The 26,778-nt window shown below is 43.5% G+C and overlaps 2 protein-coding genes across 2 annotated transcripts; one reads left to right on the forward strand and one right to left on the reverse strand.

Annotated features, from left to right (window-relative positions):
* Positions 1-1,894: 1,894 nt before the first annotated feature.
* On the forward strand, positions 1,895-9,098 carry LOC123074178 (uncharacterized). Its single transcript, XM_044497088.1, has 2 exons — positions 1,895-2,385; positions 8,607-9,098. The coding sequence occupies exons 1-2, from the start codon at positions 2,117-2,119 to the stop codon at positions 8,692-8,694; spliced, it is 357 nt and encodes a 118-aa protein (XP_044353023.1). The 5' UTR covers positions 1,895-2,116; the 3' UTR covers positions 8,695-9,098.
* LOC123074177 (putative D-cysteine desulfhydrase 1, mitochondrial) lies at positions 9,045-12,534 on the reverse strand. The gene is made up of 9 exons (XM_044497087.1): positions 12,334-12,534; positions 12,150-12,215; positions 11,839-12,033; positions 11,151-11,242; positions 10,351-10,440; positions 10,159-10,216; positions 9,975-10,088; positions 9,537-9,634; positions 9,045-9,420 (listed from the first exon to the last, which is right to left on the reverse strand). Exons 1-9 carry the CDS (start codon positions 12,532-12,534, stop codon positions 9,045-9,047), a joined length of 1,290 nt encoding a protein of 429 aa, XP_044353022.1.
* Between the last annotated feature and the right edge of the window lie 14,244 nt (positions 12,535-26,778).

Below are 26,778 nucleotides of genomic sequence, written 5' to 3' on the forward strand. Positions count from 1 at the left end.
CACAGAAATTAGACCAAGATTTATTATTGGAGAGTGAAAACCATGACAATATCGAAGAGTATACTTGATACATATGCTATATATATAGTCGGTACAGAATATATATCGCAATGCTTTATTATCAAGAAAAGAGAGAAATACTATATTGCAATGATGGTGCAACTGCAACCGCTGACTTACATCACAGAGTACATATCCAGAAAAAGAAAGGGGAACCACTACCATGAAGCGTACTAATTCACGACCTGTGCCATGAAGCGTGCTAATTCACGACTTGTGCCATGAAGTGTACTTGACGACTTGGCCGTCCTCCTGGTACATATATCTGGTTCCGTCCTTATACTGCAGGGTGTTGCGAAGCTTCTCGTAATGAGAGGTTCCGAACAAGCACCACATAGCATAAAACAAACATAATTTTGGTTCGATTTTTAAAAAAATATCAGTTTTAATTTTTTTTCAAAAAGCTACCACAAAATTGGTTGGCTGTTTCAAAAAAATCCAAATTGACTTGTGATTAAATTGGACCCGATATAGCCCTGACGTTCGATCTGGGAGCTCCCCAAATCGAACGAATCTGGTAGCGATCTGATCGATCGAACAATTACGTGCGCCACAACTCCTATTTAGAGCCCGTTGCGCCAGTTAAAGTGTAATTGGTAAAAGTCGCACACCCTTCACTTTGTTCGTTTTAAATGGGGAAAACTTTGTTTTTGCCACTCTACCTTTTGCCCACTTTACTTGTACCACTCTAGAATTTAACATTTCACTTTTGCCACTCTTAGCTTTTGACAATATATCAATTTTGCCATTCAGTGGAAAAGCAAAATTTTCAGAGTGGCAATTGTGATACATTGCAAAACCTAAGAGTGGCAAAAGTGAAATGAAAAATTATCGTTTTTGCCACTAAATGGCATTTGTGATGTATTGTTAAAAGATAAGAGTGGCAAAAGTGAGATGTCAAATTCCAAAGTGGCATAAGCAAAGTGGGCAAAAACTAAAATGACAAAAACAAAGTTTTCCCTTTTAAATGGGCATGCCCATGATCGCAAGCACAAGCGGAAAGCTTCTGCTTTTGGGAAGCCTGTGAAAGCTTCCGTGGAGTTTTTGGTGGTTTTCTAGACTGTTTTTTTTATCTGGTTTTCCTTTTTGTTTTCTGATGTCCTTTTCTTTTTTCTTAATTCTTTTCTTTTTCCCTTTTCTTTCCTTTTCCTTTTCCTTTTTTATATATTTTGTATGCATGTTTGTTTTTTCAAATTTGAATACTTTCTTCAAATTCAGGAATTTTTTTAAATTCATGAAACATTTTTTCAAAATACGTGAACGTTTTTCAAAAGCATGAATATATGCAAATTCACAACCTTTTGCCAATTTACGACTTTTTTGTCCAAAATCTGTAAAAAATTAAAACCGATAACTTTTTGGTCCAAATCCGTGAACTTATTTTTCAAAATCGATTTACTTTTTCAAATCAACAAACTTTTTAACAAAATCCATGATTTTTTTTCAAAATCGATGAACTTTTTTCAATTTCACGTGTTTTTTTTCAAAATTCATGTACTTTTTCAATTCATGATGCACAGAGGAGTTTGTCCGTTGCCGTTGCTAGTCTGGAGTGGAAGGGGTTTGAGCTTTGGTTTGTTGCCATGCATACAGTGCAAGCATTTTTTTTTTTGGCGGGATGCATACAGTGCAATCATGGTGAAGGTAATTACACCATATTTCTTACGTGTACGTTCTCGTCCCAGGGAGCAAGTCAAGTCTGGAGCATCGTCGTCGGATGGGTAAACATGTACCTAGTACAAACACGATATTTGGAGCCTCAGCAGGTCACCACCGCCTTGTGAGAAGCCAAGCTATCCCCAAGGACAGGCAGGGCACACAGAAGACGTTTGCAGCAAACTGTTGGCAGAACAAATACACTTGTACTGATACTTTCTTCCTCGACTCCTAGAAACTGAACAAACGACAACGCCACACCTCCCTCCTTCCTTCCCCACGATTCGTCCCTCACTCTCCCTCTCTCGCGCCCGGATCAGGACGTGGTCTCTCGCTCTGCGCCAAACGCACCGCATCGGAGGATCTCAATCGCCACCCCGTAGCTGTCCACCACCTGAGGATGGCGGACCTGGCGCTCGGCGCGGGGCGGGATTGGGGCGGGGCCGGGCATGCGCCGGGATCCACGACCTCGCTCGAGGCCCGTTTCTCCTCGGGAGACACGCGGTGGCGGGTTACGTTCGCTCCGGATCTCATGGCGGCGCGCTCCATCACCTTCGCCGCCGGCGAGCTCCTTCTCCGTCAGGATGCGCTACGTTTGGTTCTTCTCGATGATCGCGGCAGCACGGTGGACGCCCGATCCCTACGCATCGACGAGATGATCGACATCAGGTACATCGTTCCCTTCCCTTGTCATTTTGCTAGGGTTTGGGATCGTCTTCCTCCCCCTGATCCTACGGTTCGGTCACCGGAGCGCCGTGGCGCCGGCGCGACCGCGCGCGGCGAGCCGTCGTGTTCGCATGAGGGGGCCGGGGTGTTGGGGGCGGTCCAGGGTAATCGACTCGGTACCCCCCTCCTGGCCGGTCCAGGGATCCTGGGGCGTCGACCGGCAGAAAACCGCTACACTCTTCCGGATCTGGGACACGTGGAGACAGATGAATCCGACCGCCATGATCGGGCCGCGACTAGGGTTCTACCCCCTCCCCCTGGTATAAGTCGACGCGCCGCTACCTCGCGTCCCCCCATTCTAGATCTGGAAGAATGCCTCATCCATTTTTGGGAGAAACCTGAGAGAGAGGAACCTAGGGTTCATCCATCTTTCGGCTGGTGGGAGGGGAAAATTCGTGGTGATCTCAGATCTTTCGCTCAAGTTGTCTCTCCCTCCCCACCTAGATCGACTACTGCACCCCTCCGCGAATCACCTAAGATGAGAGAAACGGGGTTCGGCGCGGGTCGTCATGGCCGCGGCGCGGGCCGCTTCAACCGGGGTGAGGGGCGAGGCCGTGGCGATGGTGGTCGCGGCCGCTTTGGAGGTGGCGACGGGGGACGGGGGCGTGGCCGTGATAGCCATGTCTGGACCCGCAAGACGGCGATGGGGGCCTCCTCCTCCTCCAACGCTCCGTCCGGATCTGACGAGTCTGGCTTCGATCGATGGGAGAAAGCTGCCGGAAAGCAGCAGGATGAACTAGCCCATCAAGATCGATGGAAAGCCGATCGAGGGGGATGGCTCGAATCCTCGCAACAACGACAAGATCCTTTCTCCTGACAAGATGCGTGAACCCCCTGGTATCCCTGACCATTTAGTTACCTCCTCTGAGCTTTGTCAAATCTGTAGCCATGCGGGGCACTTCACTGCCAAGTGCCCCCAAGCTCTTTGTGTTAGGTGCAAAAAGAAAGGCCATCTATCTGTGATCTGTACTGATTTTCTTCCATGGGAATGCATACCTGCGATGTGTGCTTTCCAAGCCAGAAGGCAGGGATTTCACTATATTCATGATTATTCTGTTGGTAGTCAGACTAGTGAGAGGATAGTCAAGGTCATTATCACTATTGTTGAAGGGGAAATTACCACCAAACAGCTAGTAGATGAGTTTGAAAAGTATATTGGTCAGGGTGGAGATGCTCGGCTCACCTGATTGCTCCTAAGCAATATGTGATGCGTTTTCCTAACCAAAGAGAGGTGGATAAAGCTCTGTTTGTTGAATATATTCCTCTTAAATCTTTGGGAGTAGTTGTCCGTATAACTCCTTGGTCTGAGGATGTAGAATCTGAGGGTCTGCTGGAAGTTGCTTGGGTGAAAATTAGTAAGATCCCACCTAACAAAAGATGTGACAAGAATGTGGCTTACATTGGGGGACTGGTTGGGGTGACCCTGGACATTGATATGTCGACCCTCAACCGACCATCTTCTGTGCGTATCAAACTGGGATGTCGAGAGGTTGACAAGCTGCCTACCTCAGCTGAAGGATGCTTAGGGGGACGGTTCTATCGCTTTCATTATGAGGTTGAAGAGGTCCTGGTGAGAAATATCACTCGTGAGGAAGAGCCGGTTCAGGTACCACATTACGCTGTTCCGAAGAATGGCACCCCTAAACGCAAACGAAATGACACACCCCCTGGTGAGGAGGACAAGCCCTCAGAGAGAACTGAAAAAGCTAAAACCTCCTCCTACCGTGGCGGCAAAGCCTGTTGCTTGCCATCACTTACCGATGAGGACCATATCCCTGCTGACAGTTCTTCTTCTGAAAGTGATAATGGTGGGGCTAACAGCCCTTTGCTGATTGAGAAACTAGCTCTGGAAATGGCTACTGGTGCTACGCATCAAGGAGATGAGTACTTGCTGTCTCAGAGCGACATCTGCAAGCATGATCCTGTTGATCATCTGGTTGCTAGTGATCACTCTTTGCAGATCTCTGAGGTGGTTGGAGACATGGGATCAGACCTGAAGGTGTCCATGGACTACACGGTACAGCTTCCTCATCCTGACTGTGAGGAGATTATTCCCACACCCCCCCTCGCGCCTGAGACTCACCTCCGATTCTGCCAGCGCAATCCCCACCTCCAACATAGGAATATGGAAACAAGAGCAGTAACCCTGATCAATGCCAAAAACCTGACAGGTAAAACCAAACCCAATAATAAGAATACTTTTGCTGCTCTTGCTGATTCTGAACTTATAAGCCGTGCCTCCAAGATGGGGGTCCTAATCCCTGATAATGATTTTTCTTGCATTAACATTGTGAGGGAATTAGAGACAGTTAGGGCCAATCTGATTGACAAAAACACAAACCCTCAAGTTATCATTGATGAGGTGTTTGTTACTAATGGTCTTGGCAAAGATACCCCCCTGAATTTAACCTGGCTTGATGAAGATGAGATGGCCAATGATAAGTTAGTTAAATCCAGATCTGCTAAGAAAAGCAAGAAAAAATAGACATTAAACTTCCTAAGCCTGTGACTAGGAGTCAAAACAATAAGAAGGATGGTGCTGATGTATCTGGTGACTCTTCTACCCTGTCTGGTAGGGTCACTAGAACCAGAAGACAAGCTAAACGTTCCAAATGAGGGGTCTCATTTGGAACTGCAGAGGGGTAGGCAAGAAGGGAATGGCCACCTGCCTCTCTGATATCATCAATGACCATTCCATTGACTTTCTTAGGTTGCAAGAAACCTTGAAGAAGGATTTTACTCCTAAACTTATTAGAAAACTTGATCCCTTCAATTCTTTTCATTGGGAATGGATTCCTGCTATCGGGAAATCTGGGGGCATCCTATGTGGTATTCGCATTAGCAACCTGGAGTTGCTACAGTGCACCAAAGGGGATTATATCCTGCAAATGCATGTTAGAGACCTTAAGACCAAAAAAATCTGGAGCTTCCTAGTGGTTTATGGTTCTGCTCATGAGGAGCACAAGGGAGAATTCTTGATGGAGCTGGCCTCCTTTTGCCACAACACTAACGTTCCTTATATAGTTGGGGGCGACTTCAATATTTTGAGACATGATGGAGAGAAAAACAAAAAATGCACAGATCTAAATCTGTTGATCTTTTCAATTCAATCATTAATACTCTGGGGCTTAGAGAAATATATATGAGTGGTGGCAAGTACACCTGGTCCAATAATCAGTCCCATCCTACGCTCGAAAAACTTGATCGGGTATTAATGTCTGACTCCTGGGAGGAGATGTTTCCCTTGGTCTCTCTGAGAAAATTGGTTAGGGAACTGTCTGACCACAACCCTATTTTGCTCTATCTTGATGGGGAAAATAGGGTGCCTACTAAGGCCCAAGAATTTCGATTTGACCTATCCTGGCTAAAGGATGACAGATTCCTCGGCCTAGTGGCTAAAATCTGGAATAGAAAGGTTGCTGCCTCGGATCCCATTGACATCTTAAACATCAAATTGAAAAGATTTAAATCTTATTTCAAGGGGTGGGGCTCGGATAAATTTGGGCATGCCAAGAGACGGAAAGAAGACCTACGAATTGAGCTTGAGCTGCTGGAAGAGGCAGAGGAGGAGGGCCCCCTCCCGCCCGAGCTATACTGTAGAAAAACTGATATATGTTTTGAGCTCCATGAGCTGCTTATCGCTGAAGAAATCTACTGGCTTCAGCAATCTCACGAACGCTGGCTGCTTCGAGGGGACCGCAATACGGACTACTTTCATAAGATAGCCAATGGTCGTAGAAGAAAAAATGCAATCCACGCTCTCAAATGTGGAGAGGTGGAGATTGAGGGCACTGATAATCTGTTGGCTCATGCTACTAACTTCTATAAGGATCTCTTTGGCCCTGCACCAGGTAACTTGTTTCATCTGGATCCTGAGACTTGGGGAGAGGCTGAAAGACTCTCAGCCAGAGATAATATCGATTTAATTAGAGAGTTTTCTGAGGAAGAGGTCAAAGATGCTCTATTTGACATGGACATCAACAGAGCTCCGGGCCCTGATAATATTCCTGCTGAATTTTATCAGTGGTGCTGGGAGATAGTCAAAATTGATATTATGAGGCTTTTTGACAGCTTCCACAAAGGCACACTGGATGTGCAGCGTCTTAACTATGGCATCATCACCATACTCCCTAAAGTCTCGGGGGCTGACCGTATACAGCAATTTCGACCTATCTGTCTTCTTCGTTGCCCCTACAAGTTGATCACCAAGGTCATGGATAGGAGAGTTTCTAGGTACGCTGATATTCTTATTAGCCCCACTCAGAATGCCTTCATAAAAGGCAGAAGCATTATGGATGGGGTGCTGGCCCTCCATGAACTTCTCAACTACACCCATGTCAAAAAGAGAGTCGGGGTGATCCTCAAACTTGATTTTGAAAAGGCTTACGACAAGGTCAATTGGGACTTCCTACTTGAGTGTCATAAGATGCGAGGCTTTGATCCCAAATGGTGTAGTTGGGTTGAGCAAATCCTACACAATGGCACAGTCAGCATCAAGTTAAATAATTGTGTCGGGCCTTATTTGCAAAGTGCCAAAGGGGTACGCCAGGGGGACCCCTATTCTCCTTTTTTGTTTAATATGGCTGTGGAGTGCCTCACTAAAATGATCAAGAACGCCCAGAACAATAATCTTATTGTTGGGTTAGCTTCGGATCTAATCCCACATGGAGTTGCGGTGCTGCAATACGCAGACGACACGATTATCTGTCTAGAGCATGATGTTGAAAAAGCTGTTAATCTTAAACTCCTGTTGTACATTTTTGAGATGATGTCTGGCCTCAAGGTGAATTTTCACAAGAGTGAGATCTTAACCGTTGGGGGGGATGCCCAAATTACTAAGACTTATGCTGAGCTTTTCAACTGTGATATAGGCCAATTCCCTCTTAAGTATCTGGGTATGCCGGTGAGTTACACGGCTCTGAGAAACTCTGACTGGGATTTCATAGTTGATAAATATCTCCTTAGATTCGATGCCTGGGTTGGTAATGCTGCTTCTATGGGAGGGAGACACACCCTTCTAGACTCGATAGTTACTCAACTCTCTCTATACCACATGTCTATGTGGCTGATGAACAAATCTTTTGTGGAAAAATTGGATAAATACAGAAGGAGATTCTTCTGGCAGGGGTGTAGTAAGAAACGGAGATATCACTTGATCAGATGGAACAGGATCTGTAGATCCAAAGAAAAAGGGGGGCTTGGTATTAAAGACTTGCGCAAGAAAAACATTAGTCTGATGCTCAAGTGGTGGTGGAAGCTAGACACCCAGAAAGGAATTTGGCAAGATATTGTTTGGGCTAGGTATCTCCGCAACCAAACTGTTGCAACTGTTAGCCCTCGTTTCTCTGATTCACCTTGTTGGAAAAACTTGTTGAAAATCAAAAACATGTACATGATAGGCAGGAAGCTTCACGTGGGGACAGGCAACCTAACCAGGTTGTGGAAAGACTCTATTAATGGGTTAACTCCTTTCCAAGAACAATTCCCAGGCCTCTTTGATATTTGTGTTGATCAAGATTGTACCCTGGATAGGCTTAGCTCCATAACCTGTTCTAGCTTTTTCCGCAGAAGATTGAACGCTGATTTGACAGACCAGTGGTCTAATCTTCGAGATCAGGTGCGCAATCTAAACTTACCGAATGCCCCTGACTCGGTGTATTGGTACCTGAATAAATCTGGCAAATACACTACCAAATCCATGTATAAATGGCTTGAAAAACCCCTTAGCGGATGCAACTATAGGTGGATTTGGAAAGCCAAAATCCCTCTCAAAATACAAATCTTTCTTTGGCAACTCTCACAAGATGCCGTCCTGACTAGGCAGGTGATGCGGCATCGAAAATGGCCAGGGAACCCTGTGTGTTCCTTCTGCCAACAAATTGAAACTTCCCAGCACTTGTTCTTTGAATGTTCTGTTGCCAGAGTGGTTTGGAGGTCTATTGGAGTAACTCTGGGGACTGATCTTTGTCCTAAGAACTGCTGGCAATTTTTTGTTTGGTGCTACTCTTTCATCCCCGACTACGAACGTTTCTATACGGTGGCCTTGGGCGCAATTACCTGGTCCATTTGGCTGGCGCAAAACCGTGCTACTTTTGAGAATAAGATAATCAAATCTCCTTTTGAGATTGTGTTTACGGTGGTTTCCTTCCTTCTTTATTGGGCAGGGCTCCAGGCGGGGGACGACGTCAAGCAGCTTCGGGCAGGGGCGGAGATGATTCGCGACGGGACGACAAGGCTGATGCGAGCCTGTGATGCAACTATCAAGATTGGAGACTAAAAATTAAAAATAGGGAAGGAGATCGACGGATTATCCCCCAAGCTCTTCATACTTATGCTGCGGCTTGTTTTACCCCGGTCGTCTGGACAAAGGACTTCTATTTTGAGCTATGGCTACTGGTGTTTTGTTGTCATACTTTCTGGTGGCTTTTGGACTGTCGTTTGTAATAGGTCTAGATATTTGGTGCTACTAGGTTTTCGCCCCATGGCGCCCGTTTCGATGGCGGGCGGGTGCCGTGGGTTTCCTAGTAGTGCGTTGAACTCGCTCTCCCCTTCTCCCTGTTCTTAGTCTCATCCCTGTTTCTCAGACCGGTTGTATTTCCGTTCTAAGTAATGGAAAGGGGGTTATCCCGGTTCAAAAAAAATGATAACCCCCTATGATGAAAGTGCATGGTGACGACAGCCAAACACCATAACTCGCGTGAATTTTGGGGCGGATTTGACATAAAAATAGCATCCTCAACATTTAGATTTGTAGTCCGCCGCCTAGGCTTGGACAAGTTTCTGGGTCCGCCTTGTCCCTTTGCATGGACCAATTCTTCAAGGTCCATTTTGCGCCATCTCCCAGCCAAACATGACAACTGATCCACCTTATCATACAACCCAAGGAGACCACCAGTATGGACAAAGAGGACCTTCCGCCCTTCCCACTTGGTTGGATTGTTGGACATGTCTTTCAGCATACCATACGCTGCCTTGCCGCTGTAAAAAACAAAACCGTGCATGTCCCCATTAAGCATACTTTTCGCTTAGACGAAAGGACCAGCATACATGATATCAAATGTCATATCACACATAAAAGAAAAAAATAATTGCACCTGTAGACTGGATCAAGCACAATGCCTGTTGCTGCAGCTATATCCTTCACAAATTTAAGCTCTTCAGGTGTGCTCATGGCATAGCCTAAGCCCTTGGCCTATCAACCAAAATATTCACAAATGTGGAAATGAACAAAGTAGCCACAGAAAAAATAAATAGAAAAATGATTTTATTCTTCAAGATGGCCGTAGCCCAAGGTTCTTAATTACTCCCTCTGTAAATTAATATAAGAGCGTTTAGATCACTAAAGTAGTTATCTAAACACTCTTATATTAGTTTACGGAGGGAGTAGTTTGTAATCTTCTAGGATTTTAGTGGATAAATATTCACATTGTGTTTCAGAAAACCATACTATCAAGAGGGCACATGCAAGAGAACTAGCGATGAACTCCTTTCCAATATCCTCAAACAATACAGGTTATACAACATATACTCACATCTTCAATCCTGACTATATCATGGGAATTCAAACCAGGTTGAAGTCCATCAATCAGACCTTGAACGTTGTCATAGAAGTATCCAAGGTTATAACAAACAGAGAATCCATGGACCTATTGTACAAGTGGATGATTAGTATGGAGACATCAGCAAGATAAGAAAATAGCTAAAGAAAGCTTATACTTTTGCCTTTATGCTACTCAATTGTGATCCTAAAGCAAGACCAGCAACGGTTCCACCACTACACAAAGTTCAATCATGATAAATCATCAAGTGACAATATAACAACTTCCATGATGTACGCATGAAACAACAGAAAACATGTAAACAAAATTACCCATATAATGTAAAAAACAGTAGGGAGCACCGAAATACCTGCCGCATGCAACAACAATGTCATCAAACTGAACATCACTAGATAACTGAATTTGCTGCTCAATCTCCCTTACTGCTTCAATATATCCCCTGTAAGAGCAAGGCACCTACACGTTACACGTGTAGGATTGAATGGTATAAACTAAATTGTCAATAAAAATATATTTCTAAGGCCTTTTTGAACTCCAGCTATTCCTTTTACAGTACGTAATCTTACATTCAGTTTGCATAATGAAAATTTTAGTGTCTTCTCAACACTAATATTTTCTACAACCTCGTATGCATATTGAACACAACAAGCCACTATTTATGCCACTGGTTAGCCATGGTTTGAGATCCTATCCAGGCACTTATGCTTACATGAGTAGTAGAGGCCAAGTCCACTTGAAAGAGGTCAATAATAACTATTTGCTCAATGGGGTATGTTGTGAAACTTGGCTCACAACAGAATATTTATTGTGCAAAGATATAGCAAGCTGGCATATCTACTGCGAATTAGATAAGACATAGGCTAGGTGAAAGAATATTTGGGAGATAATAAAATGGTTCTTGTATTTCTCAATGGTAAGACACATGGTATCTTTATATAGTGGATGCTTAGACCCTTAACCTTTCCTATCACAATAAAAACTCCTAGCGTATGACTCCTATAATCCTAGACTTTCTCTAATACAGGAATGTAAGACAACCATCAATCCAAGAATATCAATCCTAGAGGAAACCTAAAACTATGATATAAGCAGGAACGTAAGAGAACAAAATTATAGTTTTAGCAGCTATCATCACATATAAGATCGTACCAATCTCCCAATGAGTTGGATCCACCACCAGAAATCACATATGGCTTCCATCCTTTTTCCAAAAGCCTCTTTTTTAGCAAGTCAGTTAAAGCCTATAACAAATAAGTACATATTGTGATTGGAGAACTTCTTGAGCAATACAAGAGGTACAACATAACAAATAATTCTAGGTATAGGAAAAACTAATCAATGAGACTATGAAGGAACCGATGCAAAAAGTTGTACTACATGTATGAAAAAAATAGACAATATATACCATCAAAAAATTCAAAGGACAAAAAAATGATAGTACCAAGTATTATGATCTGAAACAATAGCAAAACACATGCTATTTAATGTGGTTATCTTTTAGCAAATAAAATCATATCTTATTAAGCATGAATAATGAGTAAGACTCGTGTATGGACAAGGATTTGGCAACATTATCAAACACAACTATGAAAACCACAAACCACCAAAACATAACACATCATAGAGGAGATCATACCACACCCCCAATTTTAACAAAAATCTCTTTTTGAGACAAGGTCAATGTGCGCTCCCAATAATCTCTCGACAAGGAGATTACCAACCAAACCAGGATCTTCATTCAGAAGAAGCTGAAAACATCCCACCAAAACAAAGTAAAAAGGAAATGCATTGCCACAGAAGCGTTTTATCAATTTCACCTCACAAGAACACAACTTACCTTGGAGGAAACAAGTACCAGATAGCAATCAAGATTAACGTACTTGGCAGCGACGGCAGTCGCTCGGCAATGGTTGCTCTGGATACCACCGATAGTGATAACACAATCGGCACCTTGTGCGACGGCATCTGCCATCATAAATTCGAGCTTCCGAACTTTATTCCCGCTCAGTTCCATGCCAGTGAGATCATCCCGCTACAGTCTCCCAAAAACATCGACATCAGGATCGAAATGCAAATAGTACTAACGAGCTAACCATGAAGTATCTCAAATTTTGGAAATTGAACAAAGTAGTGGTTCTTGTGTTTCACCTTGATCCATACTTCTGTGCCTTCTGGCAAATTGGGGAGGTTCCATTTGTGAATTGGAGTTGGAAACTGTTTTGATTACAAAAAAAAGAAATACATTTGACTTAACCATTCCACATTCTTTTGTCACTTTAAAATATTTTAAATCTGCATAGTGATCAGTCCAAGTAGAGATAGCAAAGCTTACTTGGCCGAGGGTGTAGTTGTGGGATGGGATGACGGAGAGTTCTGAAGCCCAAGGCGGCGGCGTATAGACCTTCTTAGAAAGGAAGCTGCCGATCTGGGATGCGGAAGAAGTATGAGCCACTCTGTAGGCCGATGTCGAGGTCCAGCGGCGGATTGCGACGTGAGGAGAGAACAATCGGAGAATGGAAGTATTGGGTACCATTGCTCTGGAAGATTGTTTCCCGAGTCGACCGATCGTTACCGGTTAACGTTTTCCTAAACGATGCATGCCTGTAAGCCAACCTTAGCTTACTTAGATAAAAGTTGACTAACAAAGATAGAGTAAATTAAAGCACCTATGAGCAGAACATAATTAATTTTCGACGTAGAGATACAGAAACCTATAGCTACAATGTATGTTAATTGTGATCCAATGTTTGGAACTTTGAACGTCAATGCTAGTAGGACATGATACACAAGCAGAAAGATATATAGAAGTATTTATAGAATGGATAAGTATTAATAAGATCTTGAAATCAAATATTACCAAACCAAGCTATTATATACTCTCAGCTCAGATTTTGTAAGCGAGATGTCTATCCTTGATAGTAGATTGAAAATGGCTCCTGTTAATAGGAGTCCAAGCTTCAACATACCAGCTCTCAATTGATTGCTTCAAAGTAAGTGATGCTGAATGAAAAGCAACATGCCTAGTCAAATATTGTGTTCGAGTAAATTGGAGAACTAGCTAGTCCAAAGCTGCTTGATATCCCTATCCTTGATAGTAGATTGAAATGATTCCTGAATAAAGCATAAATCATCATTTTTTTGGAAAAAATAATAGCATATATGAAGTCACTAGTGCAGAACAGGCCTTTATCACCGGTTCGTAAGGGCCTTTAGTGCCGGTTCTGCAACCGGCACTATGGAGTGGAGACTAAAGCCCCCCCCCCCTTTAGTACCGGTTTGGCACGAACCGGCGCTAATGTGCCACCACATGGCACGAGCCAGGCCCGGGTGCGTGTAGGACATTAGTACCGGTTGGTAACACCAACCGGTACTAAATGTTTGGGTGTGTTTTGGTTTTAATTTTTATTTTTCCTTTAGTTTTGTGTTTTCAATTTAATTTAGTGATTTATAATGAGTTGTTAAATCATTAGGTGAAAGTACCGCAGATTAGTTTCGACTGGATGCATGTGGATCCTAGCTAAGTGATCAAGTATATGCCATATCCATATTACTTAGATCACTTGAAACTAATATGCGGTTTCTTTCATAAATGATATAATAACTCATCATCATCATATTAATATAAAAACTCTTGCATCATATCATCACCAACAACAGTATATACTAGCTGGCAAAGATATCATCGAGTTCAACATGGTCATGATATTATAAGCGTTCATAACACCACAAAAGCAAATCACTCTTTGAGATTAAGTTCAGGACGAAGAACACGGACACGCATGAGAGGACAATAAGTACTAAGAGCATGATAACTAACTAAATCACTCCTGCTGCTCTCTCTCTCTCTTAGGTAAAATAGCATAGAACATGTATAGCTCTCCTGATTCATCATATTGGAGCATGCAGATGAACCTGTCTCCTAATCGTGGGTTGCGCTTCTGATTGCTGCCCCCTAGTACTTCTCTGCGATCGTTAACAATTTTGCTCCAATCTTTCACTATTAAGCATTCATCGCTTTCAGAAATCCTGAATGCACTCATGTGCACTGTAGGATATTTTGGCCGTAAGCTAACAATTGACATGCGAACTTTAGTCTCGATCCACTGAGGCACAACTGTCATCGGGAGTCCCTGTTGAAGAACATCGTATAGTAATTAATATACTTAGCAATGAAAGTTTAGCTTGAAAAATAATGTATGCAAAAGATGCACTGAGGACTAATAGTAAAAATCTTACCATCTTTCCTAAATACATGTGACCGTAGTTCAATACGATCACTATTGGTCGCACGTTTTGAGTACTAAGATTTTCAAATTCAGGAAAATGATTTCTCTTAACAGCATCAAGATCCTCAAGCCATGAAACTTAATGACTTATCTCCTTGCAGTTTAGTTCAGCTCCGGGACAGTAGTAGGTCCTGTCTACCAAGCGCCGGACATGTTTGCTTGAATGGAAATAAGCTGTCAATAGAAATTAGTTGTCAACTATTTTTGAATAAACAATATCAAAGACATAAATATGGTTGAGAAACTCACGTGTTGGTAGAACTGAAGGCGTCTACACATCGACCCAGATGTCCCTATTACCTTCAATATCATCTTCCGAACGAATATCAAAGGTGATAACCATATCAGGCTCAAATGCAAAAAGCCTTGCATAGTGCTTGCCAAGTTTTGCATTCAAAATAGGTGTACGTGTCTGCATTGTATAATTTGACGTTGAAAGTATAACCTGTTGGGGAACGTAGTAATTTCAAAAAAATTCCTACGCACATGCAAGATCATGGTGATGCATAGCAACGAGAGGGGAGAGTGTTGTCCACGTACCCTCGTAGACCGAAAGCGGAAGCGTTAACACAACACGGTTGATGTAGTCGTACGTCTTCACGATCCGACCGATCAAGTACCGAACGCACGGCACCTCCGAGTTCAGCACACGTTCAGCTCGATGACGTCCCTCGAACTCCGATCCAGCCGAGTGTTGAGGGAGAGTTTCGTCAGCACGACGGCGTGGTGACAGTGATGATGTTCTACCGACGCAGGGCTTCGCCTAAGCACCGCTACGATATTATCGAGGTGTAAGATGGTGGAGGGGGGCACCGCACACGGCTAAGAGAACAATGATCAATTGTGTGTCTAGAGGTGCCCCCCTGCCCCCGTATATAGAGCAAGGGGGGTTCGGCCGGCCAAGGGGAGAGGCGCGCCAGGAGGAGTCCTACTCCTACCGGGAGTAGGACTCCCCCCTTTTCCATGTTGGACTAGGAGAGAAAGGGGAAGAGGTGGAGGGGAGGAAGGAAAGGGGGGCGCCGCCCCCCTCTCCTTGTCCTATTTGGACTGGGGGGGAGGGGCATGCGGCCCTGCCCTGGCCTCCTCTCCTCTCTTCCACCTAGGCCCACTAAGGCCCATTAAGTTACCGGGGGGTTCCGGTAACCTCCCGGTACTCCGGAAAAATCCCGATTTCACCCGGAACACTTCCGATATCCAAACATAGGCTTCCAATATATCAATCTTTATGTCTCGACCATTTCGAGACTCCTCGTCATGTCCGTGATCACATCCGGGACTCCGAACAACCTTCGGTACATCAAAACATATAAACTCATAATATAACTGTCATCGTAACGTTAAGCGTGCAGACCCTACGGGTTCTAGAACTATGTAGACATGACCGAGACACCTCTCTGGTCAATAACCAATAGCGGAACCTGGATGCTCATATTGGTTCCCACATATTCTACGAAGATCTTCATCGGTCAGACCGCATAACAACATACGTTGTTCCCTTTGTCATCGGTATGTTACTTGCCCGAGATTCGATCGTCGGTACCTCGATACCTAGTTCAATCTCGTTACCGGCAAGTCTCTTTACTCGTTCTGTAATACATCATCCCACAACTAACTCATTAGTTACAATGCTTGCAAGGCTTATAGTGATGTGTATTACTGAGTGGGCCCAGAGATACCTCTCCGACAATCGGAGTGACAAATCCTAATCTCGAAATACACCAACCCAACAAGTACCTTTGGAGACACCTGTAGAGCACCTTTATAATCACCCAGATATGTTGTGACGTTTGGTAGCACACAAAGTGTTCCTCCGGTAAACGGGAGTTGCATAATCTCATAGTCATAGGAACATGTATAAGTCATGAAGAAAGCAATAGCAACATACTAAACGATCGAGTGCTAAGCTAACGGAATGGGTCAAGTCAATCACATCATTCTCCTAATGATGTGATCCCGTTAATCAAATGACAACTCATGTCTATGGCTAGGAAACATAACCATCTTTGATCAACGAGCTAGTCAAGTAGAGGCATACTAGTGACACTCTGTTTGTCTATGTATTCACACAAGTATTATGTTTCCGGTTAATACAATTCTAGCATGAATAATAAACATTTATCATTATATAAGGAAATAAATAATAACTTTATTATTGCCTCTAGGGCATATTTCCTTCAGTCTCCCACTTGCACTAGAGTCAATAATCTAGATTACACAGTAATGATTCTTACACCCATGGAGTCTTGGTGCTGATCATGTTTTGCTCGTGGAAGAGGCTTAGTCAATGGGTCTGCAACATTCAGATCCGTATGTATCTTGCAAATTTCTATGTCTCCCATCTGGACTAAATCCCGGATGGAATTGAAGCGTCTTTTGATGTGCTTGGTTCTTTTGTGAAATCTGGATTCCTTTGCTAAGGCAATTGCACCAGTATTGTCACAAAAGATTTTCATTGGACCCGATGCACTAGGTATGACACCTAGATCGGATATGAACTCCTTCATCCAGACTCCTTCATTTGCTGCTTCCGAAGCAGCTATGTACTCCGCTTCACACGTAGATCCCGCCACGACACTTTGCTTAGAACTGCACCAACTGACAGCTCCACCGTTCAATGTAAACACGTATCCGGTTTGCGATTTAGAATTGTCCGGATCAGTGTCAAAGCTTGCATCAACGTAACCATTTACGATGAGCTCTTTGTCACCTCCATAAACGAGAAACATATCCTTAGTCCTTTTCAGGTATTTTAGGATGTTCTTGACCGTTGTCCAGTGATCCACTCCTGGATTACTTTGGTACCTCCCTGCTAAACTTATAGCAAGGCACACATCAGGTCTGGTACACAGCACTGCATACATGATAGAGCCTATGGCTGAAGCATAGGGAACATCTTTCATCTTCTCTCTATCTTCTGCAGTGGTCGGGCATTGAGTCTTACTCAATCTCACACCTTGTAATACAGGCAAGAACCCTTTCTTTGCTTGATCCATTTTGAACTTCTTCAACACTTTGTCAAGGTATGTGCTTTGTGAAAGTCCAGTTAAGCGTCTTGATCTATCTCTATAGATCTTGATGCCCAATATATATGCAGCTTCACCGAGGTCTTTCATTGAAAAACTCTTATTCAAGTATCCCTTTATGCTATCCAGAAATTCTATATCATTTCCAATTAGCAATATGTCATCCACATATAATATCAGAAATGCTACTGAGCTCCCACTCACTTTCTTGTAAATACAAGCTTCGCCAAAAGTGTGTATAAAACCAAATGCTTTGATCACACTATCAAAGCGTTTATTCCAACTCCGAGAGGCTTGCACCAGTCCATAAATGGATTGCTGGAGCTTGCACACTTTGTTAGCTCCCTTTGGATCGACAAAACCTTCCGGTTGCATCATATACAACTCTTCTTCCAGAAATCCATTCAGGAATGCAGTTTTGACATCCATTTGCCAAATTTCATAATCATAAAATGCGGCAATTGCTAACATGATTCGGACAGACTTAAGCATCGCTATGGGTGAGAAGGTCTCATCGTAGTCAATCCCTTGAACTTGTCGAAAACCTTTCGCAACAAGTCGAGCTTTATAGACAGTAACATTACCGTCAGCGTCAGTCTTCTTCTTGAAGATCCATTTATTTTCAATGGCTTGCCGATCATCGGGCAAGTCAACCAAAGTCCATACTTTGTTCTCATACATGGATCCCATCTCGGATTTCATGGCCTCAAGCCATTTTGCGGAATCTGGGCTCACCATCGCTTCTTCATAGTTCGTAGGTTCGTCATGGTCTAGTAACATAACCTCCAGAACAGGATTACCGTACCACTCTAGTGCGGATCTTAATCTGGTTGACCTACGAGGTTCAATAATAACTTGATCTGAAGTTTCATGATCATTATCATTAACTTGCTCACTAATTGGTGTAGGTGTCGCACAAACTGGTTTCTGTGATGATCTACTTTCCAATAAGGGAGCAGGTACAGTTACCTCATCAAGTTCTACTTTCCTCCCACTCACATCTTTCGAGAGAAACTCCTTCTCTAGAAAGGATCCAATCCTAGCAACGAATATCTTGCCTTCGGATCTGTGATAGAAGGTGTACCCAACGGTCTCCTTTGGGTATCCTATGAAGACACATTTCTCCGATTTAGGTTCGAGCTTATCAGGTTGAAGTTTCTTCACATAAGCATCGCAACCCCAAACTTTAAGATACGACAACTTTGGTTTCTTGCCAAACCATAGTTCAAAATGCGTCGTCTCAACGGATTTTGATGTTGTCCTATTTAGAGTGAATGCAGCCGTCTCTAAAGCATAACCCCAAAACGATAGCGGTAAATCAGTAAGCGACATCATAGTTCGCACCATATCTAATAAAGTACGATTACGACGTTCGGACACACCATTACGCTGTGGTGTTCCGGGTGGCTTCAGTTGCGAAACTATTCCGCATTGTTTCAAATGTAGACCAAACTCGTAACTCAAATATTCTCCTCCACGATCAGATCGTAGGAATTTTATTTTCTTGTTACGATGATTTTCAACTTCACTCTGACATTCTTTGAACTTTTCAAATGTTTCAGACTTATGTTTCATTAAGTAGATATACCCATATCTGCTCAAATCATCTGTGAAGGTGAGAAAATAACGATATCCGCCACGAGCCTCAATATTCATCGGACCACATACATCTGTATGTATGATTTCCAACAAATCTGTTGCTCTCTCCATAGTTCCAGAGAACGGTGTTTTTGTCATCTTGCCCATAAGGCACGGTTCGCAAGTACCAAGTGATTCAAAATCAAGTGATTCCAAAATTCCATCAGTATGGAGTTTCTTCATGCGTTTTATACCTATATGACCCAAACGGCAGTGCCACAAATAAGTTGCACTGTCATTATTAACTCTGCATCTTTTGGCTTCAACATTATGAATATGTGTATCACTACTATCGAGATTCATTAAAAATAGACCACTCTTCAAGGGTGCATGACCATAAAAGATATTATTCATATAAATAGAACAACCATTATTCTCTGATTTAAATGAATAACCGTCTCGCATTAAACAAGATCCAGATATAATGTTCATGCTCAACGCTGGCACCAAATAACAATTATTTAGGTCTAAAACTAATCCCGAAGGTAGATGTAGAGGTAGCGTGCCGACGGCGATCACATCGACTTTGGAACCATTTCCCACACGCATCGTCACCTCGTCCTTAGCCAAACTTCGCTTAATCCGTAGCCCCTGCTTCGAGTTGCAAATATTAGCAACAGAACCAGTATCAAATACCCAGGTGCTACTGCGAGTATTAGTAAGGTACACATCAATAACATGTATATCACATATACCTTTGTTAACCTTGCCATCCTTCTTATCCGCCAAATACTTGGGGCAGTTCCGCTTCCAGTGGCCAGTCTGCTTACAGTAGAGGCACTCAGTTTCAGGCTTAGGTCCAGACTTGGATTTCTTCTCCTGAACAGCAACTTGCTTGCTGTTCTTCTTGAAGTTCCCTTTCTTCTTCCCTTTGCCCTTTTTCTTGAAACTAGTGGTTTTACTGACCATCAACACTTGATGCTCCTTTTTGATTTCTACCTTCGCTGCCTTTAGCATTGCGAAGAGCTCGGGAATCGTCTTATCCATCCCTTGCATGTTATAGTTCATCACGAAGCTCTTGTAGCTTGGTGGCAGTGATTGAAGAATTCTGTCAATGACGCAATCATCCGGAAGTTGAACTCCCAGTTGAATCAAGTGATTATTATACCCAGACATTCTGAGTATATGCTCACTGACAGAACTATTCTCTTCCATCTTGCAGCTATAGAACTTATTGGAGACTTCATATCTCTCAATCCGGGCATTTGCTTGAAATATTAACTTCAACTCCTGGACCATCTCATATGCTCCATGACGTTCAAAACGTCGTTGAAGTCCCGATTCTAAGCCGTACAACATGGCACACTGAACTATTGAGTAGTCATCAGCTTTGCTTTGCCAGACGTTCATAACTTCTGGCGTAGCTCTTGCAGGAGGCCTGGCACCTAGCGATGCTTCCAGGACGTAATTCTTCTGTGCAGCAATGAGGATAATCCTCAAGTTACGGACCCAGTCCGTGTAATTGCTACCATCATCTTTCAACTTAGCTTTCTCAAGGAACGCATTAAAATTCAACGGAACAACAGCACGGGCCATTTATCTACAATTAACATAGACAAGCAAGATACTATCAGGTACTAAGTTCATGATAAATTTAAGTTCAATTAATCATATTACTTAAGAACTCCCACTTAGATAGACATCTCTCTAATCATCTAATTGATTACGTGATCCAAAGCAACTAAACCATGTCCGATTAACACGTGAGATGGAGTAGTTTCAATGGTGAACATCATTATGTTGATCATATCTACTATATGATTCACGCTCGACCTTTCGGTCTCTGTGTTCCGAGGCCATATCTGTATATATGCTAGGCTCGTCAAGTTTAACCTGAGTATTCCGCGTGTGCAACTGTTTTGCACCCGTTGTATTTGAACGTAGAGCCTATCACACCCGATTAACGGTGCATACTCAGGGAGAACACTTTTGTCTTGAAATTTTAGTGAGAGATCATCTTATAATGCTACCGTCAATCAAAGCAAGATAAGATGCATAAAGGATTAACATCACATGCAATCAATATAAGTGATATGATATGGCCATCATCATCTTGTGCTTGTGATCTCCATCTCCGAAGCACCGTGCTCGTGATCTCCATCTCCGAAGCACCGTCATGATCACCATCGTCACCGGCTCGACACCTTGATCTCCATCGTAGTATTGTAGTCGTCTCGCCAACTTATTGCTTTTACGACTATCGCTACCAGTTAGTGATAAAGTAGAACTATTACATGGCGATTGCATCTCATACAATAAAGCGACAACCATATGGCTCCTGCCAGTTGCCGATAACTCGGTTACAAAACATGATCATCTCATACAACACATTATATCACATCATGTCTTGACCATATCACATCACAACATGCCCTGCAAAAACAAGTTAGACGTCCTCTACTTTGTTGTTGCAAGTTTTACGTGGCTGCTACGGGCTTAGCAAGAACCGTTCTTACCTACGCATCAAAACCACAACGATAGTTTGTCAAGTTGGTGCTGTTTTAACCTTCGCAAGGACCGGGCGTAGCCACACTCGGTTCAACTAAAGTGAGAGGGACAGACACTCGCCGGTCACCTTTAAGCAATGAGTGCTCGCAACGGTGAAACCAGTCTCGCGTAAGCGTACGCGTAATGTCGGTCCGGGCCGCTTCATCTCACAATACCGCTGAACCAAAGTATGACATGCTGGTAAGCAGTATGATTTATATTGCCCACAACTCACTTGTGTTCTACTCGTGCATAGCATCAACGCATAAAACCTGGCTCGGATGCCACTGTTGGGGAACGTAGTAATTTCAAAAAAATTCCTACGCACACGCAAGATCATGATGATGCATAGCAACGAGAGGGGAGAGTGTTGTCCACGTACCCTCGTAGACCGACAGCGGAAGCGTTATCACAACGCGGTTGATGTAGTCGTACGTCTTCACGATCCGACCGATCAAGTACCGAACGTACGGCACCTCCAAGTTCTACACACGTTCAGCTCGATGACGTCCCTCGAACTCCGATCCAGCCGAGTGTTGAGGGAGAGTTTTGTCAGCACGACGGCGTGGTGACGATGATGATGTTCCACCGACGCAGGGCTTCGCCTAAGCTCCGCGATGGTATTATCGAGGTGTAATCTGGTGGAGGGGGGCACCGCACACGGCTAAAATATCGTATATCAAGTGTGTTCTTAGGTGCCCCCCTGCCCCCGTATATAAAGGAGCAACGGGGAGGCCGGCTGCCCTAGGCGCGCCAAGGAGAGAGGGGGAGTCCTCCTCCTAGTAGGAGTAGGACTCCCCTTTCCTAGTCCTACTAGGAAAGAAGGGGGGAAGGAAAGAGAGGGAGAGGGAAAGGGGGCTGCGCCCCCCTCTCCTAGTCCAACTAGGACTCCCCTTGGGAGGGGGCACGCCACCTCCTGGCTGCTGCCCTCTCTCTCCCCTCAAGGCCCACCAAGGCCCAATACTTCCCCGGGGGGTTCCGGTAACCCTCCGGCACTCCGGTTTAATCCGAAACTTCTCCGGAACACTTCCGGTGTCCGAATATAGTCGTCCAATATATCAATCTTTACGTCTCGACCATTTCGAGACTCCTCGTCATGTCCGTGATCACATTCGGGACTCCGAGTAACCTTCGGTACATCAAATCATATAAACTCATAATATAACTGTCATCGTAACTTTAAGCGTGCGGACCCTTTGGGTTCGAGAACTATGTAGACATGACCGAGACACCTCTCCGGTCAATAACCAATTGCGGGACCTGGATGCCCATATTGGCTCCCACATATTCTACGAAGATCTTTATCGGTCGGACCGCATAACAACATACGTTGTTCCCTTTGTCATCGGTATGTTACTTGCCCGAGATTCGATCGTCGGTATCTCGATACCTAGTTCAATCTCGTTACCGGCAAGTCTCTTTACTCGTTCCGTAATACATCATCTCGCAACTAACTCATTAGTCACAATGCTTGCAAGGCTTATAGTTATGTGCATTACCGAGTGGGCCCAGAGATACCTCTCCGACAATCGGAGTGACAAATCCTAATCTCGAAATACGCCAACCCAACAAGTACCTTTGGAGACACCTGTAGAGCACCTTTATAATCACCCAGTTACGTTGTGACGTTTGGTAGCACACAAAGTGTTCCTCCGGTAAACGGGAGTTGCATAATCTCATAGTCATAGGAACATGTATAAGTCATGAAGAAAGCAATAGCAACATACTAAACGATCGGGTGCTAAGCTAACGAAATGGGTCAAGTCAATCACGTCATTCTCCTAATGAGGTGATCCCGTTAATCAAATGACAACTCATGTCTATGGTTAGGAAACATAACCATCTTTGATTAACGAGCTAGTCAAGTAGAGGCATACTAGTGACACTCTGTTTGTCTATGTATTCACACATGTATTACGTTTCCAGTTAATGCAATTCTAGCATGAATAATAAACATTTATCATGATATAAGGAAATATATAATACTTTATTATTGCCTCTAGGGCATATTTCCTTCAGTTGTAGCCTCCCCACTTAGAGTTTTGCTTAACAAGTGTCGTGGGTGATTCTAGACACCGGTAAGTTAGGCTGGTGTGTGCGGTCAGGTGTGTTTTCAATTAAAAGACTGTAGACGGAATTAGTCCCGATGGACTAAAGAAATCCGTTACTCGTGGGTAAAGAGTACACCCTCTGCAGAGGTTAAATCTATTCGAATAGCCGTGTCCATGGGTAAGGACTACAGTCTGAGATGGGTCAAGTGTCGGTCTTAGTGTCGGTCTTCGGAGGAGAAACTACTAAACCGGAACATGGATCATGACTTGTGACTTATGATGATTGTGATTATTATTATATTGGACTAACCCTTTTTATTACTTGAATTATTGAGTATCCCTGACGGTTCTACCTCCTGGATATTCATTGTGATTATTTTCTTATAAGCCCTTTATGTGGTGTTGCTCAGACGCCCGGCTGTGGCATGCTTGTTATTTGTTTACTTTATAAGCCCTTTATGTGGTGTCGCTCAGACGCCCGACTGTGGCATGCCTATTATTTGTTTACTTTATAAGCCCTTTATGTGGTGTCGCTCAGACGCCCGACTGTGGCATGCTTGTTATTTGTTTACTTTATAAGCCCTTTATGTGGTGTCGCTCAGACGCCCGACTGAGGCACGCTTTCTGTTGTCGTCCTTTCGAGACATCGCTTCAGACCCCGATCGGTGCATTTTTTTCTATTCTCTGATTGCATATTCATGTTTTATACGAACAACCTGCATGCGTGCATCATGGATTTTGTTTATTTCGTGACTGACATTGCGATCATAGAATGTTTCAGAGCGTGGTTATCATTTGTTATATTATTCCCGTGTTCATAATGTTTGCGAGTACATTCAAAAGTACTCACTGGCTTGTCCCTGGCTATTGTCTTGGCCAGATTACCTGCTTGGAGAGGAGCGTTGCGATGACAGCCCCGGAACCTAAGCAACGGTGATAGCAGCCTTGCGAAGATAGGAGTTAACCTGGTCAGCTGTTCCTGTGGGAAATGGAGTCCCATAGACGCAGATGAACCACAAACCGCTTCCGCCATCAACCACTAGAAACCATTTGTTGTACTCTTAGGCCACAATGGTCTTGTACTACATGTTTTGTACTTTGCTTGGGATTTCTGTATCAAGTTGGTGCCTCATCAGCTAACAGTAATCCTGGGGCTGGTGAGCACAAGGGCCATTTTCTGGGAAATTAATATCCCGAAAATCGGTCCTGACAAACTTGGTATCAGAGCCAGGCTGACCATTGGCTAATCCTATCTTAGCCAGGTCAAAAAACCTAGGTTAACCCACCCACCAGACCTTAACCTCACCACAACCAAGCTTATCCTACCCGATAGCCCCCACAGTGACCCCGACAGCTTTTGGCAGTCGGTACCCAACCTATCAGACTAGCCCAGTAAGCTACACGCCCATGATCGACACCTGAGTTGCCCCATTCGCAAGCGTGCGAAGGAAGACTCCGTTTTCTTTATATAAAGGGAACGTTTGGCCCAACCGACAATTGATATTGCCCCCACAACACGATATGTCATCCAACCCAGATGCTATACATGAGGCCACTCCGTGATCTTACCAAACATCCCTCACCTTGTGCACTGCCTTCACAGCCATTTGTTTTTCAGGTCGCACCTTAGGATTCATATAAAGACCCCAGATGCCACCCCGGGGGGGATTTTATCAAAATAATTGTGGGATTTTGACAACAGTACCATGGGTTTTCCCCAGCCATCCTGGTACAATCTGTTCAAATCGAGGGTCACTCTCACCCCCTCGAAATATTGTACAGCCAGGCACACCCCGTAGGTAGACCCAAACCAAGACCCTACGGAAGTTCCCTTCATCGGGAAAATCCATACCCACTCCAACAATGGCAATTAAGATTGCTGCTTATGGAACGGTTACCCATCTTCAATTCATGGTACCCTATGCCAGTGAATGTGGCTATTTTGTTTTCCGAATAGTGCAGCAGCCAGAGAAACCACATCCTTTCCCTACACCTGAGTAAAGAAAAGTCCGACGCTAATTGAGCTGGTGCACTATGTCATCGCTCGAGAGCACTTGACCCAACAAGTGATGGATTTTTCTCCAGACCCTTGCTGTGTAAGACCCTAGTCGCCATTAGCAGACCCCTGAGGGCCAGACTAAGAGAGACGCCTTTTGTGAGTCCCCCATCCGCTCCAAGTAGACGAGAGATATATCCCATTGCAAGGAATATTTTTCCTCGTAACATATAGCTTATTTCCTGAACCGTCAGCACCGCGGTTATATCTGTTTGTGTATCGTTTGACTGCTTGTTGTGATAACTATGTTGTGCTTTAATATTTTCTGTATTCGTATATTGCATTGGTTGAAGTTGTTTCTCGTGATAAAATAAAATCGATTGTTTTTAATTATAGCAAACTTCATAGTAAGGTTTTTCTTAAAAGACCACTGCGATGAAAAATGTTTTTCTCAATAAAAATAATTAATTTGCATGCTCGCGTTATACGACTCGCGAGACGCATACACTAAATACACGACCACGCGTTCTTCTATCACCTAATCGATTACCTTGCTAGTACACCACAACTGCACCTTAGTTAGCGATTCTACTGTGACCCCGTCCTATCATGTGTGTGGAGTAACCGCTTTCCATGTTACGATTATCGCATGGTACGAGCAATCCTTTTGCAAAATATGTCCTTAGCAAATCTCGAGGACGAGATTTTTCTTAAGGGGGGTAGTGTTGTAACACCCCAAAAATTTAACCATGTTTTGTTTATTAAAATTTTGCTAAGAAATTAAATTTTCTTTTTTCTGGATTTATTTTTGATCTCAGAACCTCTCTTTTCTCCTAAGTTGTGGAGTTTTCACCCCAAGTGAAAACTTTCCAATTATTATTGGACTTGTTTACCCTCTCTAATAAAACAATTCTTTTATCAATGGGATTATTTATAATTATTTTTCCCTGGGCTGTATTTCTCTAAAATGGGTTTTCATAAGTTTTCGGGTCCCATTTGCACTACAACCCTTTGATAAATTCATTTAAAAATCCCACCAAAATTTGGGGATGACATGTGATGTTCCTAGATCACTTTTGTGCAAAAATACCCTTTAGTCATTTGGAGATTTTGAGCTTTTCCCCAAGTTTTCAAATCTGGTCCAGTTTGCACTTTTGCACTACAACTTATTTAAATATTTCTTTAAAACTTCCACCAAAATTAGGGGATGTTAGTAGGAGTATATTATTCAACTTTATGCAAAAACCCACTGGTGTTCTATGGAAAATTTGAGCAAAACATCCTCTTTTGCTTGCT

This window comes from Triticum aestivum, chromosome 3D (genome assembly GCF_018294505.1).
Source record: "Triticum aestivum cultivar Chinese Spring chromosome 3D, IWGSC CS RefSeq v2.1, whole genome shotgun sequence".
NCBI lineage: Eukaryota > Viridiplantae > Streptophyta > Magnoliopsida > Poales > Poaceae > Triticum > Triticum aestivum.

Coding starts and splice junctions, on each gene's coding strand:
- LOC123074178 (XM_044497088.1), top strand. CDS start 2,117: ATGGCGGACCTGGCGCTCGGCGCGGGGCGGGATTGGGGCGGGGCCGGG. Junction 2,386..8,606: donor GACGAGATGATCGACATCAG/GTACATCGTTCC, acceptor TTTATTGGGCAG/GGCTCCAGGCGGGGGACGAC.
- LOC123074177 (XM_044497087.1), bottom strand. CDS start 12,534: ATGGTACCCAATACTTCCATTCTCCGATTGTTCTCTCCTCACGTCGCA. Junction 10,217..10,350: donor ATTGTTGTTGCATGCGGCAG/GTATTTCGGTGC, acceptor AACTTTGTGTAG/TGGTGGAACCGTTGCTGGTC. Junction 9,421..9,536: donor GTGCTTGATCCAGTCTACAG/GTGCAATTATTT, acceptor TGTTTTTTACAG/CGGCAAGGCAGCGTATGGTA.